The following is a 20,408-nucleotide window of genomic DNA, read 5'->3' on the forward strand; positions in this document are numbered from 1 at the left end:
ATATGTCAGATGCAGTTTTGTGTTTGATCCAGATTAGCACTGTCTTTATTTACCATGGCAAACGCTTAGTGAGATTTAAAGCCAATACATTTCCTCTCTCCACTAACGAGGCTGTATTTAACTGCCATGAATAACATACAGGAGACCAGCCTTTTGGACAGAGGTCGTAGAGACATCTGCCTAACAGCTTTTTGAATAACTGCCATCAAAGCTGCTGAGGAGAAAAAGAGTATTAGACGCTTACATGTGGCTCCTGGAGAGGACCTTAGAGGTTGCCCACTGACCGAACACACGGTCCAAATGCATCTGGGACAACATCGCTTCTGATAAATTGTTGCTGGAGTAATATTTATGTTTCTAAGGGAACTTGGTTGTGTGCTGGCACAACGACTGGCATGAGCTTTCATGTCATGCCCCATAGGAGTCCCCATGACATCACCCACAACATCTGGCCTTGATAATTCATGTGTGCCATTTTTTCATTTCCATACAAAGCTAACGTTTAGTGGGATCGTTTTAGATGTGCAATATCTCCTGCATATGAGCTTCTGTTCTGTAATTTAGGGATAACTGCTTGCCATCAAATTGTAACCAGGTGCTCGGATGGTTGCTTAACTCGTGCACTTTTGTGCCTCAGGGTTGTATGGATAAGCACCGAGTGATGGGCATCCTGCGTCAGATGGATAAGTTTCTTAAAGGACAGGAGATCCGATTCACCGAAGGGCTTCGGATTATGAAATCCAAGCTCACCAACCTTCAAAACTCAGTGTCCAAGTTCCCACAAGCAGACCAGTCCTCATGTAAGTACAGTATGCTGTGCCGTAACACATCTCATTATCTCTGTGAAACGATTACTTCTTAAGTGTACGTATATATAGTGTATAATGTTGCTGTTTGAGCATAAACAATATCTGCAAAGTTACGACGCTCGAAGTTTAATGCAAAGAGAGATTTTTAAGGACTACAACAAATGGCTGGTAGGGACTACAACGAGCTTCTTCCCGGGTTGGTGACATCACAAACCCCAAAATTTACATAAACCCCGCCCCCGAGAACACACAACAAAGGGGGTGAGGGCCATGTTGGGCTGCTTTAGAGAAGAGGAAGAGTTGTCATGCCGTCATTTTACGCCGGACTGCTTCACAAACGAGGGTCAATTCAATGATGGATTTGCATAAAAGATTAACATGACGGCACATGCTAGTGGATGAGTTGAATCAACTCCAGAGCAACTACATAAATTTATCCACTAACCATTCAGAAACATCCTAAAAGTTGTAACTTCTTCCTGAGTCTCTCCATCAGTGTCGACTCCGGTTTGAACAATGTAAGGCTGAACACCGTTACTGACAATCCTCATTTTGGCTGCGTGAGATTCTCCAGCTTTGTTGTTGTTGAGCTCTTAAAGCTCCGCCCTCTTCTGGAAAGGGGGCCGGGAGCAGCAGCTCATTTGCATTTAAAGGGACACACACAAAAACGGCGTATTTTAGCTCACACCCAAATAGGGGCAAATTTGACAAGCTATAATAAATGATCTGTGGGGTATTTTGAGCTGAAACTTCACAGACACATTCTGGGGGCTTACAGTATATTACATCTTGTAAAAGAGGCATTATAGGTCCACTTTAAATTGAAGTACTAAAATACTTCAATTGCCCCTCTTTCCAGAAGAGGGCGGAGCTTTAACAGCTCAACAACAACAAAGCTGGAGAATCTCACGCAGACAAAATGAGGATTGTCAGTAACGGTGTTCAGCCTTACATTGTTCAAACCGGAGTCGACACTGATGGAGAGACTCAGGAAGAAGTTACAACTTTTAGAATGCAAACAGAGAAATGGGGTTTTATAACGGGGCTTTTCAATTTCTGAGTAAAATAAAGCCTGTGGTAAACATAACTTGACGATACTTGAATGTTTTGTTCTACAACGTAAACTGCACACACTCACACCCCAAACATTGTTATCTAGAAACAAACATAACAGCTTCAAAACTTGTGTTTTCGATATGGTGGAATTTACGTTATAATGGAAAACGTTTAAGTATCATCAAGTTATTTTTACCACAGACCTTATTTTACTCAGAAATTGAAAAAACCCCATTGGAAAATGTCAAGGGAACAAGGGGTGAATTAGTCTTCCGGGTTTTGAAAAAATATTTTACCATAGAAAAAATGACTCACTTCAGATTTAAATCTGTTTTCTGACTAAAGCCTTTTATTGGAATCATTTTTTTTTAATTAGGAAAATGAATAAGTTGCACTGAAGGGTCTTCAATCAAACATTTCCCCATGTATTTGCACTCTGCAAAATGTGTTTTTGAATGAAAGAGTTTGTGTTAGTTGGCGATAAAAGTATTCATTCAATTAAAAAAAAATTGTTTTTGGACAGTAATTCTTGCATTGACGATTTATTAATCCTAATAAATGCCGCAGAATTCCAACAAATCCAAGATCTCTCGAAATATATTTGTATTTTATAAGCATGAAATGACTTCCTTCCTTCAAATGAGTGGTCTGGCTGGTTCTTCAGGTTTGGAAAGGAGTCCAAGGTCTCGATTACATTCAGTACTCTGCGGATGATGTGAATGGGTCGGATGTGAGGCTGTGTCATTTGGCCCTCGCTGATGCACATTTCATGAACCGGGGTTGGCGGCAGGCATGATCGAGAATTACTTTGGCGTTTGTAGCAGCCAGTGCTTGACAGAACAAAATGAAGTAGATTCTTTCTGTGACAAACTACTGATCATCTTCTACATTGAAGCACTAATGTGAAATAAAAAATTAAAAAGGTAATTGCGCCTTTTTATCTCACAATTCTGACTTTATATCACGCAATTCTGACTTTATATCTCGCAATTCTGACTTTATATCACACAATTCTGACTTTATAACTCACAATTCTGACTTTATATCACACAATTCTGACTTTATAACTCACAATTCTGACTATATCTCACAATTCTGACTTTATATCTCACAATTCTGACTTTATATCACACAATTCTGACTTTATAACTCACAATTCTGACTTTATATCTCGCAATTCTGACTTTATATCTCACAATTCTGACTATATCTCACAATTCTGACTTTATATCACACAATTCTGACTTTATAACTCACAATTCTGACTTTATATCTCGCAATTCTGACTTTATATCTCACAATTCTGACTTTATAACTCACAATTCTGACTTTATATCACACAATTCTGACTTTATAACTCACAATTCTGACTTTATATCTCGCAATTCTGACTTTATATCTCACAATTCTGACTTTATAACTCACAATTCTGACTTTATATCACACAATTCTGACTTTATATCACGCAATTCTGACTTTATATCTCGCAATTCTGACTTTATATCACTCAATTCTGACTTTATATCTCACAATTCTGACTTTATATCTCACAATTCTGACTTTATATCACTCAATTCTGACTTTATATCTCACAATTCTGACTTTATATCACTCAATTCTGACTTTATATCACGCAATTCTGACTTTATAACTCGCAATTCTGACTTTATATCACACAATTCTGACTTTATAACTCACAATTCTGACTTTATATCACACAATTCTGACTTTATATCTCGCAATTCTGACTTTATATCACTCAATTCTGACTTTATATCTCGCAATTCTGACTTTATATCTCGCAATTCTGACTTTATAACTCGCAATTCTGACTTTATATCACACAATTCTGACTTTATATCTCGCAATTCTGACTTTATATCTCGCAATTCTGACTTTATATCACACAATTCTGACTTTATAACACGCAATTCTGACTTTATATCACACAATTCTGACTTTATAACTCACAATTCTGACTTTATATCTCGCAATTCTGACTTTATATCTCACAATTCTGACTTTATAACTCACAATTCTGACTTTATATCACACAATTCTGACTTTATAACTCACAATTCTGACTTTATATCTCGCAATTCTGACTTTATATCTCACAATTCTGACTTTATAACTCACAATTCTGACTTTATATCACACAATTCTGACTTTATATCACGCAATTCTGACTTTATATCTCGCAATTCTGACTTTATATCTCACAATTCTGACTTTATAACTCACAATTCTGACTTTATATCACTCAATTCTGACTTTATATCTCACAATTCTGACTTTATATCTCACAATTCTGACTTTATATCACTCAATTCTGACTTTATATCTCACAATTCTGACTTTATATCACTCAATTCTGACTTTATATCACGCAATTCTGACTTTATAACTCGCAATTCTGACTTTATATCACACAATTCTGACTTTATAACTCACAATTCTGACTTTATATCACACAATTCTGACTTTATATCTCGCAATTCTGACTTTATATCACTCAATTCTGACTTTATATCTCGCAATTCTGACTTTATATCTCGCAATTCTGACTTTATAACTCGCAATTCTGACTTTATATCACACAATTCTGACTTTATATCTCGCAATTCTGACTTTATATCTCGCAATTCTGACTTTATATCACACAATTCTGACTTTATAACACGCAATTCTGACTTTATATCTCGCAATTCTGACTTTATATCTCGCAATTCTGACTTTATATCTCGCAATTCTGACTTTATAACACGCAATTCTGACTTTATATCTCGCAATTCTGACTTTATATCTCGCAATTCTGACTTTATATCACGCAATTCTGACTTTATATCTCGCAATTCTGACTTTATATCTCGCAATTCTGACTTTATATCACGCAATTCTGACTTTATATCACACAATTCTGACTTTATATCACACAATTCTGACTTTATAACTCGCAATTCTGACTTTATATCACAGAATTCTGACTTTATATCACACAATTCTGACTTTATAACTCGCAATTCTGACTTTATATCTCGCAATTCTGACTTTATATCACACAATTCTGACTTTATAACTCGCAATTCTGACTTTATATCTCGCAATTCTGACTTTATATCACACAATTCTGACTTTATATCACACAATTCTGACTTTATATCTCACAATTCTGACTTTATATCTCACAATTCTGACTTTATATCACACAATTCTGACTTTATATCACGCAATTCTGACTTTATAACTCGCAATTCTGACTTTATATCTCGCAATTCTGACTTTATATCTCGCAATTCTGACTTTATATCACACAATTCTGACTTTATATCATGCAATTCTGACTTTATATCACACAATTCTGACTTTATATCATGCAATTCTGACTTTATATCACGCAATTCTGACTTTATATCGCGCAATTCAAACTTTTATAACACACAATTCAGACTATCACACAATTCAGACTTTATATCACTCAATTCTGACTTTTATATCACGCACTTGTGAGTTTAAATCTCGCAATTATGAGAAAAAGTCAGAATTGTGAGATGTAAACTCACAATTGCGAGAAAAAAAGTCAGAATTGTGAGATAAAAAGTCGCAATTACCTTTTTTAATTTTTTTATTTAGTGGCGGAAACAAGCTTCCATATTTTTCTCATTCCCCAATTTGACCGAAAACAATCTCTTCTAAAAACATGCTCACTGTTACTTGGATTTTTTTTGTTTTTATTCAATTTAAAAAAATAAAAAATAAATCCAACATGCATCCTTTGATATTTTACATAAAAAAAATACCATTTACAATATTGTTAAATGGGACTTTGAATTTACGGAAAATGCACAGTGGCATTAACATGATTTTTTTAAAGGCACAATATGTAATTTTTGCCACTAGAGGTAATTTATTCAAAACAAAGAAGTAGCTTGATAACACCGTGCAATGAGCGTGGAATCATAGGAGTTGCAATCCGACAGGACACAGGCAGAAATCATGTTTATGGGTGAGCTTGTGTATTTAAGTTTTATTAACGTTAAGCAGTGCGTGGCTGAAAGCTCGGGACATTTTACCTTGCTGTTTTTATTACGCTTATATGCCGCAGTCGGCCGCTGCTGCTCCTTTCGTCTTGTTGTTTATGTAATTAAAGATATGTTTAACGTCCGGCACGTTCTTCCATGAACTTGAACTTTGTTACAGTTACATTTGATCACATAAATTCACATTGTTTTATTTCATTCTAATGAAACAGCTGTGAGTGCTGAATTACTACTCATCCAGGTCACTTTATTTGACGAATTAAAATTGTGGGGTAACGCAGCACTTTTTTCTGTTGTTCAGTTGTTCTAATAAAATGCATATTATATTAAAGTGTCTTTGGTGTTTCCATGGTTTTTACAAAAGTAGGACCGAAAATCAAGGGTAACACGGATGTGACGTCATTGACAGGCAACGCAATGACATGGACAGTTACACTGGTTAAAATTGCGAATTTCTCTGGATTTAAACATTGTTGGAAACATTTGGGAAAATGTAAGTACACAATTGAACAAAATATATAACACTGTGCTAGTGGTTTTTGGATGTTTTAATGCAAAAATCATACATATTGTGCCTTTAAATGATACCACGGTAAATGCTGAAGCTTAAAACCAACAGCATATTTTTTTCCCGCATGGTCCTTGTGGTATTGTTCACGTATTCGTAAGCTGTCTGTATGAAATGAGGCATTTCCCATGCATCTTTTCCCATGACGGTTCCCACATTCAGTAACATGTGCCTGCCTTCAGGCAAAATAATTCAACATTTCAGCATGCGTGACTTCCGTCCCTCATGTAACCCTTCTCTATCTGACATTCCTCCTCCACATCCCCCTCTCTTCATGTCTATTTCTCCTGTCCTTTCATCTCTAGCCCAGTTCTCATGCCCACCTCTGGTGGCTCCGGCTCACGGCAGGAAGTTTGGCTCAAAAAACCTGGTGGGTCATGAGGTCCATTTCACATGTTCTCAGGGATATCGCTTGGTGGGGCCGGGGACACGCGTGTGCCAGGAGAACGGTACCTGGAGCGGAGTCAGCGCCGTCTGTAAAGGTGGGTCAAAAAGTGTCAAATTAATATGCATCATACACTGTTAATAATGGAACCTACTGGACTGTTTCAGGTCAAAACACTGTCCTGTGCGATGTGGCTATATATCAGCAAGGCTGTGATTCAGCCGTAGGTAATCACAGCGTGCTGATATACAGCCATATCGCACGGCTACGAGTGTGATATTGCATTTATACAACAGTTTGACGGCACAAGTGTGTAAATAAATCAGGATTAACAATGGAGTGTCTTTAAAACCCTCTTTTGTGCAAAACTACTTCCTTCCTTCACAGATTCAAATCTCAAGTTGACAGTTTGACCAGGGTTACCAGGTTTTCACAACAAAACCCGCCCAATTGCTACTCAAAACTAGCTCAATCACGTTTCAGGGGGTCCCCCGGTAAAAATTGCATTCTGGGGGGTAAAATCCAGGTTTTTGGCGGGGTTCCCTTGGTAAAATTCACATTCCAGTGGCTAAATATCATGTTATTTTGGGTCGCTTCAACCCACGGACATGAAAAACTAATGTTACTAATTCTCAAACGTCACTTTAGAACTAGTAATGAAGGAATGTTGAGTCCCTCCATTGAAACTCATTGTATTTTGTACAGTATTATAGAGAGAGAGAGAGATCACCTGAGCGAGCATTACCTGTGTCTGATATAACATTCATTCTTCAGGTCGATGTCCATAATATTATATCCATTATAAAACTCTGAGGAAAGCAATCTTTGTATTTGTCTTTTTTACAGTTAAGGGAATTTTCCATAACAGCGCTAAAACAACGTCCTTTGTTTACAAAAGTCCCTTTCAATTTAAAAGTCACTTGTGACTGACTCATTCACTCGTAAAGTTTGCCGCCATCTAATGGCGTATTAATGTAACTTTCACTCAATCCATATTACGCACTAATGGAGCCTTTCTCAATACCAAATACAACATATTATTTATATAAAATTATATTTATCGAACATCGATATTTAAATGAACAACAATAGCTATTATAAATGACAACAGGAAATAAACACAATTGTACAATTCAGTCAAACGTACAAAAGCAGTGCTCTACAGCATGTACGTTAAATATAGCCTTAATATTAAATTATTAAATTTAACATAGCCCAATTCGATTTGCTCAGGAACAAGTAATAGATTAATAAGACCAAAGATTGCCTGTTTTATGTGCCCAAAATGAATTATATCTCATGTTTAACCACTATAAGAGCCAGCGGCAAATCCCCGAATCACTGGCCGAGATGAAGCTGTTCTCGGCGGGTACTCGAGCACTGAATGGCCGCTGACGGCCTGGAGCTCGCATTTTCCGAAAACAAATTGTAAAATAGGCGCTATGATTTAATATGAGTCACATATTTCAGGTCTAAACAACTAAATTTTCACCTAAAAACTCTTAAAACTACAGTTCGTAGTACAACAAGTGTAGTATTCATAAAAAATATGGTGGATTTGCTTGGCTGCCATGACAGTCGCTTCAAGTGGAGTGATACGAATGGTGAAAAGGTAGGAGTGCTGTTATCACTAGAATATCGCACGGCTCTCAGCCAATCAGATTCGAGAACCAGAAAGAACTGTTATATAAATGATATTAATCTATGATAATATTAAACTTGACCTGAAAAAAGTTGAACAGATTGCTGTAGTAGATTAGAAACTCAAAAATCATCATCATCACACATTCTCTGCGATGTAACAGCAATGCACCATGTAACTATATCTGCGTTATTGAGCAGAATTCCTGGACAAAGACACACATTTTATTGTTGTATTGTGAGCTGGGTAATCTGAAATCCCATTGAGAGTGACACTACTGAGATAGTGGCTGAATACCTGTGCTTGTGAAAGAAACTGACTGTGAACACCACAGCTAGCAAAACGAGCACTACACACACGGCACAGAGATAAGGAGTGGGTAAAGAAAGAGAGGCATTCTTCGCCTCTGAGCTGCACTGAATGAAGCGCTCGTTAAAGAAGCATCAAGTGTCCTGAAACGCAGCAAAACACCTGTACTTGCATTCCTGTCCATGGTGCGTCTCAGTGCCTTCATGCTTCGGCTTCAACTCAGCTGGTCGGGCTACTGTAAAAAGAGCCGGATTCATAGGTCAAGTTTCAGCTCGGACTGCAAATACACTACCACACAAACACTTTACTGAACTTGTGTTTCTCGTGATCTTAAAAATGTTTGACCTGAAGACTTCTTAAATATAAAAGTAACACTTTACAATAAGGTTCCATTAGTTATAATATTTGTATTAACCAAAGTTAACAAAGATGAACAGATACTGTATTGCTCATTGTTAGTTGATGCATTAAAATGGGACCTTATTGTAAAGTGTTACCAACATGAATTGTATCTGCATATTTCTTATAAACATATCTGTGAGACTAAATTTGAATTATTTTAATACATTTTTATTAAATGGATAAAGCAGGTGGTATGAGAACACATTTCCACGTCAAAGTAAAAAATAAATAAATAAATAATGTAAATAATAAAAAGTCCAGATGCCTAATGAGAATTTGTGCTTAATTGTCATTAAAAATGTTTCAATTTCATTTAATTAAACAATAATTAAATTTTAAACTTGTTTGCATCGTGACATAATTTTTTATAACAATTAAGTACATCACCCCCATTCTCATTACTGTACTCTGGTTGATTGGGACACATTTTGGCATTGAGATGACTGGGAAAAGTGTCCCAATTAACCTAAATTAACCCTATATAGGGTACGGAGCCCCGGACATGACATGCAGGAAAAAAATAGTAGGCTAAATTGTGCGCACGATTTACTATTTCGTTCCCTCGATTTATAAATCATGCGCATGATTTACTATTTCGTTCCCTCGATTTATAAATCATGCACATGATTTATTAAATCGTTCCCTCGATTTATAAATCATGCGCATGATTTACTATTTCAATCCCTCGATTTATAAATCATGCACACAATTTATTAATTTGTTCCCTCGATTTACTAAAACGTGCGCACGATTTACTATTTTGTTCCCTTGATTTATAAATCATGCGCATGATTTACTATTTCGTTCCCTCGATTTATAAATCATGCACACAATTTAATTTTTTTTCTTGCATGTCATGTGCAGGGCTACGTACTAGAGTGTGTATATATCTTCAAATATTTAAGTTTGAAAATTAGAAATGTTGCCTTAAAATGAAATAAGTTTACGTTGAAGTACTAAAATTAAATACAAATATAGCTGCAATTATCGGGATTTAAGCTCTTTAAGGCCTTTAAGCACGTGCATAAAAAGGTATAATGTTTTAATTAGCAAGCCTGTAACCATCTTGATCATAGATGGAAAAGACCATTTACAGCAAATACAGGCAATTTGTCATAGGAAATATATAGTTTTTAAAGTTTTTAACAGTTATTGAGGTTGAGCCAAAAACTTAGGACTAGTTCGCCAAAGTTGGTTTTTGAAATAATCTCCAATATTTAACGAACGATTCGATGGACAGCGGCGATCCTAGAGGCAAAGTTGCTCAGAATGAGGAGTTCTACCATGTGGTACGAATGTTGAGGGCGTGTGTGGAAAAACGTGAAGGCGCCCCCTGGTGGCCGATTTCTTTCGAATTTCTCACAGGCCTCTAGGGCCGTGAGTCAAACAGGCCCAGCGAGTTTTATTCCGATCGGCCTCTGTTAACCTTGTGTGAAAGCTGCTCAAAAATCATTGGCCGATGGCAGACATGTTTTTTGAGATACGTCATTGTCCTCATAAACAATCATGGCACCTCGGACCAAGACACTGCATGCCAATTTTCAAGTCAGTCGGACTAACGGTGAAGTAGTTATAGCTGTTTCATGTTTTTTCATGTTATAGCGCCACCAAGTGGCCAGTCGCCGCGTCCTTTTTCACGCGACCACAGAATGAGCTCTTACATAGGTATGCCAAGTTTGCTGAAAATATCTAATTTTGTTCACGAGTTATAGCCATTTTAGTAAAAGTGGCTCCACCCACTTTGAACATTTTGGCGGCCCTTAGAGACCGTAATTATAATAATTATTGACAATAATAAATACTGTAAATAAAAAAAAAAATTTCACATACAAAATAAAAAAGATCCAGATGCCTAAAGAGAATTTGTGCTTAATTGTCATAAAAAAATGTTTAATAATTTAATTTATTTAACCAATAATTAAATTAAACAATTTTAAACTTGTTTGCATCGTGACATAATTTCTAATAACAATTAAGCATATCACCCCCATTCTCATTACTGTACTCTGGTTGATTGGGACACATTTTGGCATTGAGATGACTGGGAAAAAGTGGACCTGAATTCACCCTATATAGGGAGTATATATCTTCAAATTAGTGTTATTGTTAACTACAAATAAATAAGAGTTTTCATTTGTTTTGCCCACTGAATCATTTGGGTTGTTTCATCGTTTTTATACTTTACTATTACTCTAAATTGAGTAAATATTCTTAATAACGAATGGATAGATGTGTCCAGCTTTAGACTGGTAGTCTGTGTTTTTGTGTAGTCTCAGTGGGCAGAGGTTAAGCTCATGCACACATCTCATTAAGCGGCCCATGCTCCGATAGCACGCAACTATGCTAAGCATGCTATTGATGACTTCCTTTAATATCGCTGCTGGCTGCATTCGGGACATTCCAAGTGGTACAGTGGGACGGGACGTGCGTGCCGCAGTGTGTTTGAAAGGGGCGTGTGTTTGAAAGGCAGCACAGACAGTGTAATGTCTATATTTCTGCAGGTGGGTGTAAGCGAGTCTATTTTGAGAGTTCTGCTTCCGAAAGGACCTCTCGGACTGGATGAAAAAACATAAGTATGTTCATGAGGAGTTTTGAAATAGTTTGGGGACTGAAGTGAACCTTTTACATCTGCAAATTCTCGTGCTTAAGCCTCCTGGGAAAGAAAATAAACAGAAGAAGGATCGTGAGCACTGTTGTTGATGAAAAATTCCTTTAGATTTCAAAACCTCCTTTTTCTCATTGACTTTCAGTGTCTTTGTGCTTAAATGTCCTTGTGTCTGATGTTCAACTGGAAGTTTGAGGAACTGGAGAGGATTTCTTTTCACACTGAGGTTTCTGTATCATATCGAAAGCATTTGTGGCATAATGTTGATTACCACAGACAATAATTTTGACTCATCACAAAATCAAGACTTTTTTACATAGAGAAATAATGAAAATTACAAACACAAACACACAAAAAAAGGGAAAGGGTCCAGATGTTAATGAGAATTTGTGCTCATCGGTCATTTTTGATTGAAAAATTTTACGTTTTGTTTTTTTTTAGAATTTTTTACTTCATCAGAATTGTATGAAACTTGGAAAGGGTTTTGGCTTTCTATTCACTTTCTATGTGAACACACAAAAAAATCATGGTCCTGATTCAAAAAGGTTAAATGGTCCTGTAAAAAATATAGTCACACTTGTGCTCCTGACCGCACTGGAAATGAATGGGGGACGAATTCATCTAGTGGAAACTTTTGGTACTGCGGCCAAACAAAATCTTACTGAAAGCTCATTTTTTGAGATATCAAGCTCAAATTTTGAACACAACTTGTTTAGATTTATGACTTTGATTTCCCTGCAGTTTTAGAGTAAAACATGTTTTTGAAAATATATATTTCATGTAAAAATTGAAAATAGTATTTTTGTGCATTTTTCATAATAAACGTAAAATTCTGTAACTTTTTTTAAGGTAACTTTTTAAAACTTTTTTTACTTCAGTAATAATTTGCCAAGTGTCTTCTTTAAAAAGAGACCAAAATTGTACTCTAAAGCATTCAAAAATTATGACAGTTTAATTTGGAAATTTAATTTTCAGGTCTATGCTCAAAAAGTGAATAAATGGATCATAACTATAGCGTAAATATAATTTATTACCATAAAATCCCCTAAAAATACCAAACATTAATTAAAAAACATTAATGAACTAAAATATAGTACATTCATTTCATTGAAATAAAAAATTTTAAAAAATTCAGTCATTTTTGACTGACACGCGGAGATCACCAGAGGGTCAATTATGCTAAAATAGGCGCCATTTTTATTCCAAATCATTTTTTTTTTGTATTTAATTAAACAATAATTAAATTACAAAATTTAAACTTTACATTGTGACATTATTTTCATAACAATTAAGCACAACCATTAAAAATTTTTTTATTATTATAAATATTATTTATTTCATTAATTTGTTTAATTTAATTAAAATAAAATCAAAATAAAATATAAATATTAGATGAAAAATGTCGCCTTGGAAACTAACTGGAATAAAATAAGTTGAAGTTGAAGTCCTAAAATTACTAAAATTAAAAAAAAAAAAAAACATTAAAGGTATAACTTGAAATAAAAAATAAAAATGACAAAAGCACATACTGTAACAAAATGACTAAAAATTAAAACTGAATTATTAATAAATATTATAATAGTGTATAAATAATACTAAAACACTGCTTCACATCTTCTTTAAGTCCTGAAAATGCAAGGCTGTTTATTTCCACTGTAAGCACCTGTAAAATAATAATAATAAAATTTAAAAAAAGATGATGGACAGGTCAGAATTGTTTTCTGTGCTCACTGACATCACGCCACAAACTCTTGTATCGAACCCAAAACATTCCTCATCATAATGCGTTGATCTGAAATTAAGCATTTAAAACATTGATTACACGATTTTTCTTTTCTGTTTTGTTTTTGACAGTATTACACAATGAAATGTCTTTTTGAAATCATCTAAACCAGATACTTGACCGCAGCATTACATCACTACTCTTTTATTAGAAATAACCACAAATCAAATCAAAAGAAAGTGGTTTCAAGCATCATTGCATCAGCTCTTCAGGGATCTCTGCTCTAGCATCTCCTCATCTTTGGTGAACATGTGTTAACGCTTCACAAGCTTGCTCTCACTGTCCATCACTGATATTTACAGCAACGGCAGTAAATTCCCATCTAGAGCAGATGGAAGTCTGCCGCCCGCAGCTGCTGTGGACAGATGTTGTGTGGCACAGAAGCTGTTGTAAACCTAACCGACCTCTCAACCGTTTACGATATGGGATGCAAACGGGGTGAATGTGACAGACGCCATGTGAGCGAACCGCAGGTTAGATGGGATGCTCAACTCTCCCTTCTCTCACCGCTCCTCCGTTTCACCGCTCCGTTGTTAACATTCCAGGAGATCGGTTTCATTTTACTGTGCCATTCTGTACAGGAAATAGGGAAGAATGTGGGCTCGTTTAATTCCTTCAACAATTCAGGTGTTTTCCATGGACACATAATCCTCGGCTCTGTACAGACAAGGAGATAAGAATCTGGGACATTTCAAGTATTTCTTTCATTCTGCCTTAATTAGGAGTGCAAATCCATGATAAAAGATGGTATTCCACAGCCATTCAGGATAATTCTCATGAAACCAAATATTTTTGGGATATATTTCTTTTTTTGCATTGTGAAATTTTCATTAGAGCATATTTACCCATTCTCATTACTGTATTAAGCTGCTTTGAAACTATTTCTATTGTATAAAGCGCTATAAAGATAAAGGTGGCGACTTGAGTTGATTTGCCATAAAACCTGTTAACTGTGAACTATCTCAGCTACGAGTACGAGACATTCCTCAGCATAAGACTGTTGTCTTTCACACAGATGTGAGTGTGTGCGGCAGTAACCCGTGTCAGAACGGCGGCACCTGTGTGGAGGCTCTTAACCAGTACAAGTGCACCTGTCCACACAACTGGAGCGGGAGTCAGTGTCAGTACCAGACGCAGACAGGTCTGTCTTTCTTTAATCTATTCTATATATGAGTCCACCCATTAATGCCTAAAACACCTGCAGTGTTGGGGAAAGTTACTTTTAAAGTAATGCGTTACAGTATTGTGCAACTCCTTAAAAAAGTCACTTATTACATTACTTAGTTACTTTTTATGGAAATGTTACTTTTGAGTTACTTTTTTCTCACCTGGCTGAGGCTCGCTCTGAGAATTTTTTATTTTTTTGCAAGCGATTAACGCAGTAATGCATTCAACATAGTCTATATAACGTACACCTTCATTAGGTGTCAAATATTGCGGCTTATTGAGGACGCATGCTAATTCATGCTAGAAACATGCTAACAACGAGTTAAATCAGGTTACAAACATGTTAGCAATGTGCTATATCATGTTAACAACATGCTAAAACATGTGAACAAGAAAATAATAATAACATGTTAAATCATGCTGGCAACATGTTAAAACAAGCTAGCAACTTGCTGATTAATGCTAGAAAATAGCATGCTAAATCATGTTAGCAACATGCTAGCAACATGTTAATTAATGTTAAAAATATATATTCTAAATAATGCTAGCAACATGTTAACAAATGCTAGCAACATGCTAATTAATGCTAGAAAATGATAACATGCTAAATCATGTTAGCAAAATGTTAAAACATGCTAGTAGCTTGCTAATTAATGCTAGGAAATAATAACATGGTAATTCTTGTTAACAACCTGCTAGCAACATGTTAATTAATGTTAGAAAATGATAACATACTTAATCATGCTAACAACATGTTAAAATATGTTCGCAACTAGCTAATTAATGCTAGAAACATGTTAAAACATGTTAGCAAAAAATGCTAATTAATGTTAAAAAATATATGTTAAATAATACTAGCAACATGTTAACAAATGCTAACAACGTGCTAATTAATGCTAGAAATGATAATATGCTAAATCATGCTAGCAACATATTAAAACATGCTAGTAACTTGCTAATTAATGCTAGAAAATAATAACATGGTAAATATTGTTAACAACATGCTAATTAATGTTAGAAAATATAATATGCTAAATCATGCTAGCAAACATGCTAATTAATGTTAAAAAATGATAATAACATCTTAAATCATGTTAAAACATGTTAGCAAAATGATAAGTAATGCTAGAAATATGATATGCTAAATCATGTTAGCAACATGTTAAAACATGCTAGCAACTTGCTAATTAATGCTAGAAACATGGTAAAACAAGTTAGTAATGTTAATTAATGTTAGAAAAATGTAAGAACAAATGCTAAATGCTAGCAACACGTTAACAAATGCTAGCAACATGCTAATTAATGGTAGAAAATGATAACATTGTAAATCATGTTAGCAACATGCTAAAACATGATAGCAACATGCTAATTAATATTAGAAAATGATAACATTTTAAATCATGCTAGCAACATAATTAATGTTAGAAAATTATGAAAAAATTGCAAATGCTAACATGTTAAACTATGCTAGCAACATGTTAATGCTAGAAAATAATAACATGTTAAATCTTGTTAGCAACATGTTAAAACAAGCTAGCAACATGTTAATTAATTTTAGAAAATATTAACAACATGCTAAATCATGCTAGAAACATGCTGAAACATGTTAGCAGCATGCTAATTAATGTTAGAAAATAATAACATGTTAATTAATACTAGAAAATAACATGCTAGCAACATGCTACAAAATGATAACAACATGCTAAATCATACTAGAAACGTTAAAACATGTTAGGGACATGCTAATTAATGTTAGAAAATGATAATAACATGCTAAATCATGCTAGGAACATGTTAAAACATGCTAACAACATGCTAATTAATGCTAGAAATGTGTTTATTGAATTATCTAATCACTAGCAAAATCTAAAAACTAGCCTACGACATGTTAGGACATCTGTTTTCTTATTATTGTAAGACTACTTCAAACTTTATGGTCAGGCTTTCTCGAGCCAACATCAAAGTTTGTCTTGCCAAGACTTATAGTTTTCTTTAAGAAAACAAAAAAACATTTAGAATATTATTATATTCTGACCACTTACGATATTCACTGACCTCTAGAGCTATGCATGCCATACAAAAGTTCTCTCAACATTACTGTACAACTCTTTTTATTGAAAGTTGAAAGTAATGCATTTTGTTACTTTTGTACTTTTTACCTGTTCCTGCGCACACATGAACTGTGACTACGTGATGGAGAAGAGAATTTTAATTCAGTAGTTTAAAAAAATGTTTAAGCAAATTCATTAAACAAAAAAATTGTGCATTACTTTAAAAAAAAAAAGTAACTCAAATATTAATGTGAAAATGTATAAAGTAATGCGCTACTTTACTCATTACATCAAAAAAGTAATCTGATTACTTAATGCACATTACTTGTAATGCGTTACAGAAATTACACACTTCACCTTTAACCTGTGTTCCGGTCCATGAATGAAAGCATGCATGTGAATGTTTGTCTTCATTGCCTTATATGCGGGTCTGTGTGTTTGTGGGAGGTTAAACCTTCTCTTTTCCATTTCCTCCCTCTCTCTGCCTCTGTCTCAGCCCCTCCGGAGTGGAGTGTCATGAATGACCCGGCTTTCAGCCGCAAGCCTCGCTGTGCAAAAGTGGACCGAGCCCAGCACTGCAGCTGTGACGCTGGCTTCCACATGAGCGGCACCTCCGACAACAGCATCTGTCAGGGTAGGTCCATGATTCATAGCATCAAACAAACACATACAAGGATTGTCACTGTCATCAGGGTTACCAGGTTTTCACAACAAAACATTTCTTTTTGCAAGCGATTAATGCAGTAATGCATTCAACAACAGTCTATATAACGTACACCTTCATTAGGTGTCAAATATTGCAGCTTATTGAGGACGCATGCTAATTCATGCTAGAAACATGCTAACGAGTTAAATCTAAGTTTTTTTTACAAACATGTTAGCAATGTGCTATATCATGTTAGCAATGTGCTAAAACATGTGAACAACATGTTAATTATCTAATCACTAGCAGTTGAGTTTTACCGTTTTCGAATCCATTCAGCCGATCTCCGGGTCTGGCGGTACCACTTTTAGCATAGCTTAGCATAGTTCATTGAATCTGATTAGACAGTTAGCGTCTCGCTCAAAAATGACCAAAGAGTTTCGATATTTTTGGAGGTAAGTGGTACCGCCAGACCCGGAGATCGGGTTAGAAGGTTAGAAAATAACATGCTAAATTATACTATAGCAACATGTTAAAACATGCTAGCAACTTGCTAATTAAAGCTAGAAAATGATAACATGCAAAATCATGTTAGCAACATGCTAAAACATGATAGCAACTTGCTAATTAATGTTGGAAAATAACATGTTAAATCATATTAGCAAAATGCTAAAACATGATAGCAACATGTTAATTAATGTTAGAAAATGATAACATGCTAAATCATGTTAGCAACAAATGCTAAAACATGATATTAACATGCTAATTAATGTTAGAAAATGATAACATGCTAAAACATGATAGCAACATGCTAATTAATGTTAGAAAACAATAATAACATGCTAAATCATGCTAGCAACATGTTAAAACATGACAGCAACATGCTAATTAATGTTAGAAAATAATAATATGCTAAATCATGATAGCAACATGCTAATTAATGTTAGAAAACAATAATAACATGTTAAATCATGCTAACAACATGTTAAAACATGTTGGCAACATGCTAATTAATGTTAGAAAATGATAACATGCTAAAACATGGTAGCAACATGCTAATTAATGTTAGAAAATAATAATAATATGCTAAATCATGCTAGCCACATGTTAAAACATGCTAGCAACTTGCTAATTTTTGGTCAGCTGAACCCCTTTGACCTCATATTATTTGTCCCCCTGAGATTTCTAATGCTAATTATTGGTCACGTGATACGCAGGTAAACACATAAAATAACTTATTTGAATTTGATTGTTTTTATTTCAAAATTATTTATTTTAATTTGAGATTTTTATGATTTAATATATCAGCTTTTTTTATCAAGAGTTTGGTGTATTTGTTTTTTTTCTCCTCAAAATTCACCACACTTTGATAAAATAATTGAATATATTAATGAGAAAAGGTCTTGTTAATGATTTTCAGTTTTGTTCAAGGTAATTAAATCAACAGTTTTTCAATAAATGAAGAAAATGTAAAAGTAAAAAGTGCTGTTTACACAATAACTGACCTGATATTAAATATTGGGCTGATTTTTCTATTTGATGACATGAAATGGTTAGATTCAGATGGTCAATATCATTTATTAATTTTGGTGTCCACCTTATAGATAATCACCATATAATTTATAATGAAACCAGCATATTTAAAAAATATAATTTCAATCATATCATATCATAAAGTATATTTGATCACATTGCTACTACTGTAAAGCCAAATTAAATTATTACAGGATAGCTTTCAGAACAATTTTTGTTCATGTATTTTTAATGACAGTATATTTATTGAACAAAAATAAATGATCAAAATAAACAGAAAATAGTAAAAAATTTGTACTATTGCTTTGAAACTATTGCAAAACATATTACTTTAGGTAAATTTGTATCCGTATCTGTGAGCATTTTACCCCGAAAAGTGCCACCTCACCTCATACATTTATATTATTTTTAAACAAAACAAACCGCTTTTATGATTTATTTATTTTCCCACAATTGCTGCTCCATCAATGTTCAATAAAAACATATATATTTTTCTCCAATCATGGCAGTAGTGAAAAGCACATTTTCCATAAGGTGTGCCTTTAGCATTTTATTTATTTTTTGTCTCGTTTCCTTTCTGTCAAATCCACACCTTTAATCACATGTTGAGTTATTATGTGTGCATGTGCCCAGATGTGAATGAATGTGAGGTGTATAAGGCTGACCGTGGAGGGCCTCTGTGTGGCCATGCCTGCGTAAACGTCCCGGGATCGTACCACTGCTCCTGTCCCACCGGATACAAGCTGCTCGCTGATGGAAGAAGCTGTGAGGGTGAGCGAGTTATTTTAAACATGCACTTCAAAATAACGGTTCAGATTATAAGTGTTTTACAGTCTGATGTCACAGGACCACTGGAAACATAAACATTCTGTCATTATTTACTCACCCATATGTCGTTCCAAACCGGTATGAGTTCTTTGCTGAAAGACCCTCTATTTCTAGTTGTTTGAATCTGAATCTGAAAATGCAACAGGCAGGACATACTCTGTAAAAGTCATTTGGACACCTTACAAAGACCTCCAGGGGTAAATGAAGCTGGTAGATGAAGACAAATAGTGAGGATGTGGAGGGAAATCGTTCGACTCAGTTTTTGGCTGGTGAGTTGAAGAACGTTTGGAGAGCAAAGGTGAGGGAGTTCTTCTGGCTGGTCTTCCAGCGCGCTTGATATGAATCAATCCTGCAAATGATTGCGGCTCTTGGGTCTGTGTTGGCAGTGAGGAGAAAAGAAATAAATAAAAATAAATAAATACTTTTCAGTAGTAGTGTCACTGCTAAAATATCATAACTAAATAAATAAATAAAGCAGTTGTCTTCAATAATCCATTTTGGATTTTATGTAGTGTAAATTTATGTTATATAAATTATGGTTTATATAAAATAATATATTTCTAACATAGCGTTTCATTGGTCCAGCA

The 20,408-nt window shown here is 34.7% G+C and overlaps 1 protein-coding gene across 1 annotated transcript in view; it reads left to right on the top strand.

Moving 5' to 3' along the window:
- LOC127524804 (fibulin-7) overlaps positions 1-20,408 on the top strand; it is a 35,134-nt gene that overhangs the window by 2,205 nt on the left and 12,521 nt on the right. Inside the window, exons 2-6 of the mRNA XM_051916743.1 lie at positions 638-800; positions 6,779-6,955; positions 14,615-14,740; positions 17,314-17,451; positions 19,627-19,764. Coding sequence (XP_051772703.1) covers positions 638-800; positions 6,779-6,955; positions 14,615-14,740; positions 17,314-17,451; positions 19,627-19,764 — 742 coding nt within the window. The remainder of the gene's footprint in view (positions 1-637; positions 801-6,778; positions 6,956-14,614; positions 14,741-17,313; positions 17,452-19,626; positions 19,765-20,408) is intronic.

Source organism: Ctenopharyngodon idella, chromosome 13 (assembly GCF_019924925.1).
Source record: "Ctenopharyngodon idella isolate HZGC_01 chromosome 13, HZGC01, whole genome shotgun sequence".
Classification (NCBI taxonomy): Eukaryota; Metazoa; Chordata; class Actinopteri; order Cypriniformes; family Xenocyprididae; genus Ctenopharyngodon; species Ctenopharyngodon idella.